The 12,031-nt window shown below is 42.9% G+C and overlaps 1 protein-coding gene across 5 annotated transcripts in view; it reads left to right on the plus strand.

Moving 5' to 3' along the window:
• Positions 1–11,408, plus strand: part of LEO1 (LEO1 homolog, Paf1/RNA polymerase II complex component) — a 43,735-nt gene extending 32,327 nt beyond the window's left edge. Inside the window, exons 12-19 of one of the 5 annotated variants that reach the window (XM_074327737.1) lie at positions 3,232–3,335; positions 4,989–5,073; positions 6,226–6,320; positions 6,891–7,025; positions 8,604–8,739; positions 9,365–9,512; positions 10,042–10,139; positions 11,218–11,408. In XM_074327737.1, the coding sequence (XP_074183838.1) occupies positions 3,232–3,335; positions 4,989–5,073; positions 6,226–6,320; positions 6,891–7,025; positions 8,604–8,739; positions 9,365–9,512; positions 10,042–10,139; positions 11,218–11,277 (861 nt within the window). In that variant the 3' untranslated portion in view covers positions 11,278–11,408. Of the gene's footprint in view, positions 1–3,231; positions 3,336–4,099; positions 5,074–6,225; positions 6,321–6,775; positions 7,026–8,603; positions 8,740–9,364; positions 9,513–10,041; positions 10,140–11,217 lie in introns of those variants that run through there. The other 4 variants (XM_074327738.1, XR_012494751.1, XM_074327739.1 and 1 more) reach the window with 4 other exon arrangements.
• Positions 11,409–12,031: the final 623 nt, after the last annotated feature.

Genomic DNA, 12,031 nt, shown 5'->3' on the forward strand with positions numbered 1-12,031 from the left:
ACTGAAAATCAAACAACATTTAATTGTGTAGTTGTGGAATTATCATATCACAGCCTCTTCAAGTCTTTCATGTGAAAGGGCATTTGATTGAGAAAGAAACTAGGCATAAGGGCGGTGGCTGGATGACTCAGTTGGTTAGAGTGCCAGCTCTCAACAAGGTTGCCGGTTCAATTCCCGTATGGGAAGATGGGCTGCGCCCCCTGCAACTAAAGATTGGAAACGGTGACTGGACTTGGAGCTGAGCTGCGCCCTCCACAACTAGATTGAACGATAATGACTTGGAGCTGATGGGCCCTGGAGAAACACACTGTTCCCCAATATTCCCCAATTAAAAAAAAAAAAAAAAGTAGAAAGAAACTAGGCATAGGGAAATCTTTTTTGACTCGTAAACCGAAAAATCTCAAATCTCCTAGTTGCTCTGAGTCTGCCGAAGCAGCTTGCCTCCTCTCTATGTCTGAAGAAACTAGTCTTATTTGAAAAATGCTGTAATATCATCTTGGGGCAGGTTCTCAAGACTCACTCGAGTGCTGTCAGACCACTTTTTACCTGTAGACCCATCACTCTTAGTGATAGGTCTCGTCATACTCTGGTAAAGAAAGTACAAACTGACTAAAGAAGAAATAGCTTATTGTCGTGCGAGGCGGCCTGTGGGGCGTCTGCTCCCGCTCCCCATATAAGAATGCAGGATGTGGTGAGGCCAAAAAGGAACACCCACAGAGCCATAGATAGGGGAGTCATACCACTGTGTTCTCTCTGGCAGCTGGGTCAGACACACACAGTAGTAGCTATACGATCCGCAGTCCGCCATTCACTTCTCTGCCTGCCAACCAACCAATCAACGCAGTCCCACAGTTACATCAGTAGCCAGTTGGCTAACCGGTCACAGCTGATGGCCAACCAATCACAGTTGATGGTCATTCACCACCCGAGTCAGCACCTCCTCACGCAAGGTCGAGAGCCTGGAAACTGCTCTCTGGGACTCTGTCCCCACACTTATACACCAAAAGAATTACAAGATTTTGCTAACAAATATAGGCAGAAGCCTGGGGAAAATGTGTGGGAGTGGATTATAAGGCTGTGAGATGAAGGACACACTATAACACTAGTTTGGGCCAAATATGTTAGCACATATAGCTGGGCATGGCTCTATGAGGTCTGCGAGGTTCGCGAAGTTGCCACCGTGTGCTTACACTGGCAGCACTGTACAAACAGCTAGATAAGGTTTCATAACCTTGGTATATCAGTGTCTCCCGGCTGTATTTGTGTTGATGTGTGGCGGAGTCTTGCTGGGTGGTCATGATTGTTGCATGTTTTTGTGTGCCTTTGTGAGAATGTCTGAGCTTGAATTATAGCAACAAACAAACATTAAATTTCTTGTTAAACTTGGCAAGAGTGGAATTGAAATCAGGGACATGTTAGTCCAAGTTTATGGGGATAATTCCATGAAGAAAAGGGCAGTGTACAAATGGATAATGTTTTTTTGAGGAGAGAATGCATCACTGATGGAGAGGTCAGGGCGGCCAGTAATGAGCAGAACTGATGAAAACATTGCAAAATTTGTCGAATTGTGCGTCAAAATTGTCAGCTGACTGTGAGAAGCATAGCAGACCAAATAAACATCGATAGACAAACAGGAAAATCTTAACTGAAAATCTTGACATGAGGAAGGTGTGTGCAAAAATGGTCCCAAATGAGCTCACTGATGAACAAATGCAAAGGAGAGTTGAAGTTTGCCAAGACCTTTTGGAGAGGCAAGAAGATGTTTTGGGCCGTGCTATTACAGGTGATGAAACATGGGTGTACCAATACGACCCTGAAACAAAGCATCAAAGTGCACAATGGAAGGCAGCCAATTCTCCATGACCAAAAAAGTTCTGTCAGTCCAAATCAAGGGTCAAAACAATGTTGCTAACCTTTTTTGATATCAGAGGGATTATTCATGATGAATTTGTACCAACTGGACAAACAGTTAACCAAGTTTACCATTTGGAAGTGCTGGAAAGGCTGCGTGAAAAATAACCTGAACTTTTCACCAATAATTCTTAGCTCTTGTTATCACAACAATGCACCTGCTCACACGGCACTGTCTCTGAGGGAGTTTTTAGCCAGTAAACAAATAACTGTATTGGAACACCCTCCCTACTCTCCTGATCTGACCCCCAGTGACTTCTTTCTTTACTTGAAGATAAAGGAAATATTGAAAGGAAGACATTTGGATTACATTCAGGACACCAAGGATAATACGATGACAGCATTGATGGCCATTCCAGAAAAAGAGTTCCAAAATTGCTTTGAAGGGTGGACTAGGTGCTGGCGTCGGTGCATAGCTTCCCAAGGGGAGTACTTCGAAGGTGACCATAGTGATATTCAGCAGTGAGGTATGTAGCACTTTTTCTAGGATGAGTTCACAAACTTAATTGTCAGACCTCACATGCTTGGTTGGTTATCTAAAATAAACTCGATGGTTGCCTCCAGATAATGAAGTTGAGATGCCAAAGTTATCCCTGGCATTATGCGGAGGGAATCCAAAGCTGAGGGAGACAACCTGCGTACTAACCCTTACCTTCTGCAACTACATCCCCTGAGAGGGCCAGCTAAAAACAAACATTTACTGTATCTCGCAGTTTCTGAGGGTCAGATGACTTAGGCTGGTTCAGGCTCAGGGTCTCTCCCAAGGCTGCAATCAAGACATTGGCTGAGACTGGATCATTTAATGGCTCGCCTGGGGCCGAAGGATCTGTTTCCAAGATGGCTCGCTCACATGACTCATGGCAGGAGACCTCAGTTTCTCAGCACATGGGCATCTCCATAGCAGTTTGAGTGTCTTCACATCATGGCAGCTGGCTTTCTCCAGAGCAAGTGACCAGGACAAGGAGTGAGTCAGAAAAGCCACAATGTCATGGACTAGCCTGAGAAGTGAGGTTGTATTCTGTTGATCACACAGTCCAACCAGAATGCAGTGCTGGAGGGGACCACACAAGGGCAGGAATATCAGGGAAAGGGATCATTGGAAACCATCTTGAAAGCTGGTTGTCACTGCAACTTTGCCTTCTACCAATCAACTTTGTCACCTTCCTTCATACATGCTCTTCTGAGGGCCAGGCTCAGGGAGTCAGTTTGAGGTTAGTTTTGTGGAGATTTGATGATGGATCTTGGGACTATGTTGAAGTGATAGGCTAAGAACTATGTGGAGAACTTTTCAGAGAAATTAATACTGTGCATTTTCCCCAGACGTTGAAGATTGTAGTGGAACCATGGATCTGTTTGGAGACACAGGTGACATTTCTTCACAGAGTGATGATGACAATCAACCACCTATTCCAGGACAGCCTGTTGTAAGTACAGTCACTAATCTCAACAGGTCCCGTTGTTCACAGCTAAGAAAATGGCAGAGGCTGCTAGGTCTGCCTCGGGTGTGGAGAGAGCACATGGAAAGCTGAGTAGCAGTTGGAAACATCTGATGAATGGGTGACTTTCTTAGCTCTGTGGAGAATTTCTAGATATTAGAGGGCATGGAAAGAACTGCTCAGAATGAGGTTGTCAAACTAGGGGCCAGACTGTGAAGACTTAAAGTTTGAAAACCTTTGATTTAAAAGTTATTCAAACCTGTGCCAAGAAGTTTGTGCTATTTGACATTCTTCTCTGGTTTTAATAGTTACTTAGCCTTGAGGGGCTGCATAATTTCACACTTCTATTGCTAAATATCTTATGCAAACTAGTTATGTCAGCAAAATAGACATTTTTTTTTCCAGGTAATGTAGGCTAACAGCTCAATTCCCATGGTGGGTTTCCTTCTTTTCCTTTCTTCCTTCCTCCCTCCCTCCCTCCTTCCTTCCCTCCTCTCCTTCCTTTTTTCCTTCCTTCCTTCCTTCCTTCCTTCCTTCCTTCCTTCCTTCCTTCCTTCCTTCCTTCCTTCCTTCCTTTCTTGTTTTTTGCTGGGTGAAGAGGATGAAATTTTAGGGAAGTGTTGCTAACTGCTTTATCTTTAAAGTTGATGTTTAAATTTACCTCCTGTCAAACCTCCATGTGTCTAGTACAGAGGAAATCTAGAGCATTTCTAATGTTACTTCAAGCTCTCGCATTCTGATTCTTCTTTTAGGATGAATGTGGATTGCCTCACGACCAGCAGGGGGAAAAGCCAATTTCTGAAACCAGAATAGAAGTAGAAATTCCCAGTATCAACTCTGATTTAGGAAATGAATTGTACTTTGTTAAGCTACCCAAATTTCTCATCATAGAACCCAAGTAAGAGGGCTTATTAAAGTTTTCTTTTTTTCAAGATACTAAATAAAAATACATAGAATGTAAATATTTTTTCTTATTTGTCACGAGTTGGCTATGACAAAGATGGGAGATTTCTCATGTAACTCTGAAAAAATAAGTTTAAGATATGCTGTGATAGAAATATGATGAATTATTGGTGTGAGAGAGTTTTAATGCTAATAATTCCTCTAGCATTTTGGCACTTTTTAATAAACAGACATCACAATTGAAGTATTTTTCATTAGTGTGAAGCTAAAATACTGGAAAATGAGAGTGAGAAAGTTTGCTAGAGAAATCACAAAAGGTCAGTGCAAAAGCCATCATGAATCTAGAAAAGACAGTGATTTTGGACAACAAAAAAGTGTTGATTGGTATTATTGACAGAGATGCACAAATACAAGCTCTTGTGTAATTAAACACACTTTTCTTAAAAAAATATAGAAAGATCATGTGTCACCTATACTTTAGAAGACATATTTTATCGAACAAAGAAGCCTGAATTATTAGTCACATTTGGATTTTATTTCATGTGATAGGTTTTAAAACAAAATTTCAAGAAAATACAGTAATTTGCCTATTTCTTTGAAGTTTTTACATGAAGGGATTTGTGTACTGTGATTTTTTTTTTAAACATATTGGTACATGTTGTAAAGATTATTATTTTATAGTATTAACCATATTCATTACTAAATATGGCTAATATGACATTAAAAAACAATTTTTAGACCTTTTGATCCCCAGTATTATGAAGATGAATTTGAAAATGAGAAACTGCTTGACGAGGAATATAGAACCAGGTTAAAATTAAAGGTACCATTCCATTTTATTCCTTTTTTAAAAAACAGTTTTTACTTTTATAAAGTCAAATGCAGGAATTATAATTTGAGTTTGTGTAATGATCTTTTATGTGTACTGTTCAATCAACAAATAACTGTTTAGAACAAGGAATCAAATGTCTTTTCAGAATATTTTTAGGGTAGAAGGTACATAACTTTTTTGTTTAACTCCTGTAGAATTGTCACTTTTCTAACCTTTTATTTGCCATTGTAATTTTTCAACAAAAGAAAAGATAAAAATCTTTGAAAATTGTTAGCCACTTCCTTCAGGATAATAATGTAGTTTTGTAATGGAACTGCCTGCACATTTTATAGGGCATAGATCCTAGCAACTTCCCATAACAGGAATATCTCAGGCTCTTTATGGAAATTCAGATTATGCACAGAAAGAGGCCTTGTCGTTAGGTGGTTCCTCTAGAGACGGCCTGGGATGGAAAAGCACAACCTTCACTCTCACAGGGATGTTGTTTTCTTTAACGGGGTTTCATATGCACTTCTGCCAGGGGCCCCAGTGGTAGCAGTGGGCAGGATCCATTTGTATGCCCCTTTTGTGATCTGGAGTTCCCTTATAGGTAGGGTAAATTTGAACTAAAAAACAGGGCAAAACACAAGTGTCAGGTTTTAATTTGTTGTTACTCACTTGTTTATAGTCTTTAAAAAATGTTTTTAATGTCATGCCCAGAGCTTCCTTGTCTTATTAAGTGAATGGGCACTTTTCAGTCCCTATTTCACTGGGTTCGTAGCCCTTCACATGGGCCCTGCAGTGAGCAGAGGTCTGTTTTAACTCCTACCTCATGTGGACCCAAAGCCTTATCCTCTGCCCTTTGGAACTCTTGCTGTGTCTGGTAACACCTCCATCCTTCATCCTATTTAGCGTCTGCTTCCACCGCTATGATCTGGGGCTCAGAAAAGATTTAAACAAAATGTGTGGTGAGTTTAACGAGTATTTCTAGGTATTTGTAGCAGGAGGGTTTCAGTGTAGCTTCATCAGCTATTTATTTATTTATTTAGAAGCTTATTCTATTACTACCTCTGCATTCTTGGTACGTGATCATACGTCACATGAGAAAAACAGAACATGCAGTTTATCTCACTGGTTTTCTAATGCCTTTGTATTTTGAACCAGGTAGAAAATACTATACGATGGAGGATACGGCGGGATGAAGAAGGAAATGAAATTAAAGAAAGCAATGCTCGGATAGTCAAGTGGTCAGATGGAAGGTGAGCACAAAATGCCCGAGGGGAGTTGGAATACACAGAGGGAGGCCAGGGATGAGTGTGCAGTTTTCTGTGTGGGACGTGATTTTCGGGTCGTCTCTCATTACACAGTGAACAAACTCTAGGCTTCTGACATTACCTGGGAAAGCTGAGAAATAAATAGGGTTGTGATCATATTGCTGTGCTGGTGGGAGACTCTAGACATGGACCAAGATGTGGTTAAATTCATGGCATCTACGTATTGAGGTGAAGCCTGTTACCTCTCCTATGTGAGTGATTAGACATTATATACTGATATTTTAGAAAAATTGTTTCTGTTTTACTAATCAAGTGGTAGAGATTGCGGAAATGGCAACAACTGTATTTCAAGTTGAAAGGAGGATGGATTTTACCATGTTTTGCTTTGAAAGGAGATAGTAATTTACGGTATCTTTTCTTTGTTTTTCTTCGGAATTCAGTAAAAGGACAAGGCCCTGCAGTTCCACGGCATTTTAAGGCAAGCTGAGAGTAGAATGAAAGCTGGAGGAGGGGTCCACTAGCCGCCCTACTCACTGAGCTATTTCTCCTTTCCAGCCTGTCCCTGCACATAGGCGCTGAAGTGTTCGATGTCTACAAAGGCCCAGTGCAGGGCAACTATATCCAACTGTTTGTTAGAGAAGACACTGGTCTCCAGGGACAAGCCATCTTTAAATCCAAACTTACCTTTAGGTAACTATTCATTGCGGATGGATTGCTATTTGCAGTTAAAGATCAACAAGGTTGAGAGGTTGTGCCTAAAGCCCCACTCAGCCCTGATGATGTAATTCTGAGGTGCATTTCACCAAGGATCCCATAGTAGTTAGCACTTTACTGCGAGTTGCTGTTTCTCAGGCAGCCAGTTCGTGCTACCAAACCCCAGGAGACTGCTATGTAAAGCAAAAGCGCGGTGTATTGATTCACCTTGATCAGTGCTCTGTGTAAGAGGCCTGTTATGGAAGGCTTGTCTGGGCCGCTCTGCTGGTTAGCTGTCCTTTCACTTACATGGGAAGTCAGCTGACCATGAGCCTGGGGGCTGTGTGCATGCAGTAGAGGAAAGGGAAGAGCTAGGAGGTGTGACCCTCAGCTGACACGTGCTCAGTGCTGTGGCCCCTCCTCTGGGTGCTGCACAGTGCGCGCCCCCTCACACCTCCCCTCGGAAGGATGTGGCCCTGCTGTCCTCGGAGAGGCTGTCCTTGAGAAGCGGGGCACGTGAAAGACGGTAACAGTGCACAGTTTTTCTTAAGAGGTCATGAAAAAGCCCTCAAATCAGATTGTGGTAATGGTTGCGCAACTTTGTAAATTAAACAGTCATTTAATTGTGTATTAAAATGAGTGCGTTTTATGGTATATAAATGATACTTGATAAATCTGTTGCTCTGTTTTAAAGATCGTAACGATAGCTCTGACGTCACGTTTCACTTCTGTCTGTGCAAGCTTGAGGAAGCATCTCAATCTCACTAAGTTTTAGTTTCCTTATGTATAAAATACAGGTAATCCATCCACCTCAGAGGGATGTTGTATCAATTAGGTCAAGTAGTAATAGAACATTATGTAGTGCAGAGACCGGACACAAGAAATGTCGCTGAACCCCAACCTCTTAATGATCTCTTCTAGAATAGCCTCCTAAAAGACAAGGAATTCTCCAGTGTGCTGTTTTCTTTGTGCCCCACGCTCCATATCGGGATAACATTTGACTGCCCAGCACACTTTCACTCCTTACGCCCTATCTCACTACAGCCATGCTCTTCAGAGACTCTCTGAAGGAGCATCCTTTCTTCCGATGTTCTTAAAATCTGGCTTCCTTTAGTCAGCATTGCATTGCTTTCTGCACCAGGGCCTTCTGTTCTGTTACTGGCCCCGAGCTGTCATGAGCCGCTGCCCTCACTGACCTGCCTCCTTGCTTTGACCTTCCTTCCAATTTTATTCACATGGATTCATCTTCAATTTTTCAGTTGTGCCTTCTAGCCTCTGTCTCCTTCACAGAATTCAGATTTCATATTTCTTCCCTCTGTGATTGTAGTCAGAGGTTTTCTTTGTAAAAGCCCTTGACAGCGCCTCTCCTTCTTCCTTTCCACTCTCATTTCACCCATGAGCTTTTCCCAGGAAGTGGGGTAGGGGCAGGGACTTCCTGGGGAGCCAGAGAGTGAGGGAGGTTCAGAAACCCCAGGACCTATGGCCCTGCTGCCCTGCTCTGCGCAAGAAGTGGCCGTGGTCCATACTATTCATGCTGTATGATCACCTCATAAGTTTTTGTCCATTTCCCGGCAGACCTCACTCTGTAGACTGTGCCACACACAGAAAGATGACCCTGCCACTTGCTAATAGATGCTCAGAGACACAGAAGATCAGAATCTTACCGATCGCCGGTTGTGATCCTGAATGCCAACGCACCGAAAAGATTAAGGTGTGTTGGCTACACTTTATCCTGGGAGTTTTTGGGTATTAAGAGCTGTATTTTCCAGAGTATCAGCTCACCATTTATTGCCACAGCTAGTTTGATTCTGGTAGTTATCAGGGAGCCAGCTTAACCTTCTCAGTGTGTGGTCAACTGTAGTAATGAGAGTGGCCTGGTGAGATATAGGAAACCAGACACTCAGGTGTTCTCTGCAATCTATGGAATTTCAGAGGAAAACTGGTAATGTAAAAAAATGCAGCCTTTGACAGATACCACAAAATTGTGTTAGCCAGATAGGAAGTGAAATAGGAAGGTTCAACCTGTCCTATTGAAATGTTCAATAGGACATTCCTGATTCATTCCACACTGGCCCGCCCTTGTGAACCCCAACATGAGGAGTGCAGGGATGGAAGGGGATGAGGCTCTACTTTGGGGCTCAGGGACCCTCCCCTACCAATACCTTCCCATCCTGTCAGGAGCAGTGGGGAGCCCTCTGGGTCGAGGGGCCCAGGCAGGAGTATGTGGGCACGATGGTAGTTTGGTGGAGCCTGGACAAGTCGGGTGTGTGTCTCGGGGTGAATGGAAACAAGCGGGCACAAAGGTAGTTTAAGTTAAATCATCTGCTTCTTTACAGAAAGAACACAAATGTTTGAGGTCAACTCACCAGAAGATGATAGTGTGTCTGCAGAACCAGCAGAACCAGCAGGGGCCAATGGCCTCCCACCAGGACCCCAGCATTGACAATGAAGCCATTAAAAACCAGTACCAAGGGGAACTGGGAGGTGAGTCGGGTTGGAGGTAGGCTGTCATCTCAGGGCCACAGGGTCTGCGTCTGCTCGGCAGGCTTACTCCCTGGCCTGCTGCTACTTACTTAGGACAACAGTACAAAGGGCTTTTACTGTTGTTTTGTTAGGACCACTTTCCCACAGAAAAGCTTAGCTGGAAAAATAAGTCTCCCCCAAAATAAAGAAAATCAATTAAATAATTTGTGTCCTTCTGGAGGAAAGAAAATTTGTGTAATAGGCAGTTTGCCTACTTGTATAATTAAGGACCCAATAATTAAACTTTGTAGTTTTTAAAAATGTGCACTTAAAGCCTCTGGGTTATTTACAAGTGAGCAATCTGAGAACAAAAGCTCTTACATTTGTTTCAGCATGTCTGAAAGTTACATATACCTTCTCATCAAAACTTAAAATTATTGGCTCCTCAAGGGAAAATGTACAATGGGAAGTAATCAGCAGAAGAAAAATTCAGGTATGGGTCTTCATCTTGGAAGGTCAGTCTTATATCTATAGTTCCTTTGCTTTTCAGAGGAACAGGCCAGAATCTATTCATCAGATAGTGATGCAGAATCAGAAGAAAATAAGTCTCAAAGATTACCGAGAGCAAAGCAACTCACCAGTGATGAGGTAAAACCAAATTTATTCAATTCCGGGGGTTTGCTCTATACCCACAAGTCAGCTCCTGGAATAAAGAGGATCTCACATCTCAGGAGCACAGCAGATGTCTACACACGTCACTGAAGCTCAGTGACGCAAGTGCAGTGACAGGACTGAGTGGCCCAGGGGCGTCTGACAGCTCTGCTTGGATGGGTGTTGGAAGGCTGCTCAGAGGAGACCTCTCACTGGGTGTTGAAGAAAGAGTGTTAGCTGGCAGGGCACCCCGGCCAGGGTGGGCATGCCAGGTAGATGGAAAGGCCTGTGAGAAAGGTGCTGGGGCCCTCGACACATTTAAGTCTTGACTGGAGAACCAGGAATAGCTCGTGTTGTTCCAGGCACCTGCCACGTTCACTGTGGTAACTGGGTGTCCGGGTATATGGTGATGGAGGGTTATTCCATCTCCATGTTATTAAAACTTTTTCCCTTTAATTATTTCCTTTTCCACTTATAAGATCACAAATGCAAAGAAATGTCATGTTTCAACTATACAAGTGAATCAGTGACTGCCCATAAGCTGTATTAATTCCTTGAGTGTTTTCTGAACACTTAACATGTCCCCCTCTCTAGGTTCTGGAGACAGGAGTAAACATTGCAGTAACAGGACTGTTCAACTAAACATCAGTCACTTGTATAAGGGAGGTGTTCATGTTTCTATAAACATAGATTTTTAAAACTTTAAAAGCATACTGGAGAAGCATGTAAAACACAAGCAGTTTTTTTAAAAAATCAACAAGCTTTAAACTACTGCATTTTAGAAAGTCAAGTACTAAGGAAGCAGAGGAATGTATTACAAGTATGATAGAAATCTTAGTCAGTATAGAAAATGAAGTGTCCCTCCGGCCCTGACCGCTACCCAGGGGCTGCCTGACCTGCCAGAAAAAGTGTCTGCACACCCAAGTCGCCTGTAGGTGGGGTGGGGGGGGGGGAGGGGGGCTTGAGTTCTAATGTGAAGGGCTAGCCTCCCCTGTCAGCTCAGAACTACTTTAGACAAAATTTCCAGAAACTTTTGATATTGAATTTTTACCTCTTATCTCTCTGATCTTTTCAGGTGAACTCTCCAGAAACAGGAAAGCAGGGAGTGAAGAGAAAGACGATGACAGAAGCATAAAGTGTGCACTTGTTTTATGTATTGTTTTCAACAGTTTGTCTTAAAGCAGTGATGACTTGTTTTAATTGAAATGACGAATTGAGTTGCTTTTGCATAACCCTAGTTGTGAATAAAAAAAATTCAGAAGCAAATGTGACTTTAGCAAATCCATTTTTCCCAAATGACAAGTTTATTCTGTAATTGTTTGCTCTGGGTCTTAGGTTTTTATGGCTTCCTGCTGTTCTGCCCCAGCCCGTCCCCCGGCCGGCCCAGGGGTGAGCTTAGGGTTAGCTCCGGTATTGCCTCCTCCGGGATGCCCTCCCTGCCCTGCCTTGCTGGGTTCGGGGCCCTTCTGTGTCTCCATTGGCATGGCACTAACTTCCCACTGACCACAAGGTCACCCTGTGACCTTAGAAGAGCAGGTACAACATGGGAGGGCTTACTGGACACGGGGTGTTCTGCCAGGGGCTGCATGGGCCTTACTAATCCTAATTCTCAGAACCCTTGAAGGGCAGGGGTTAATTCCGTTTTACAGATATGGAAGCTGAGCCTAAAAGAACTTCAGACTGCTATCCAAAGCTTTTTCTACCTAAGTAAAAAAAATCAGCATTTTTGAGACAAGAGTCTTCTATGCACAACCACCAAAATGCTCAGCAGGTACATGAGTGACCTTATGGAAAAAGACCCAAAATACCTACCTGACATCAACAGCTACCACAGGGTTAAAGAGCGGTGGGAAACACAACACTCGATTTAACTTCTAACTTTGTGAGCA

Source organism: Rhinolophus sinicus, linkage group LG03 (assembly GCF_036562045.2).
Source record: "Rhinolophus sinicus isolate RSC01 linkage group LG03, ASM3656204v1, whole genome shotgun sequence".
Classification (NCBI taxonomy): domain Eukaryota; kingdom Metazoa; phylum Chordata; class Mammalia; order Chiroptera; family Rhinolophidae; genus Rhinolophus; species Rhinolophus sinicus.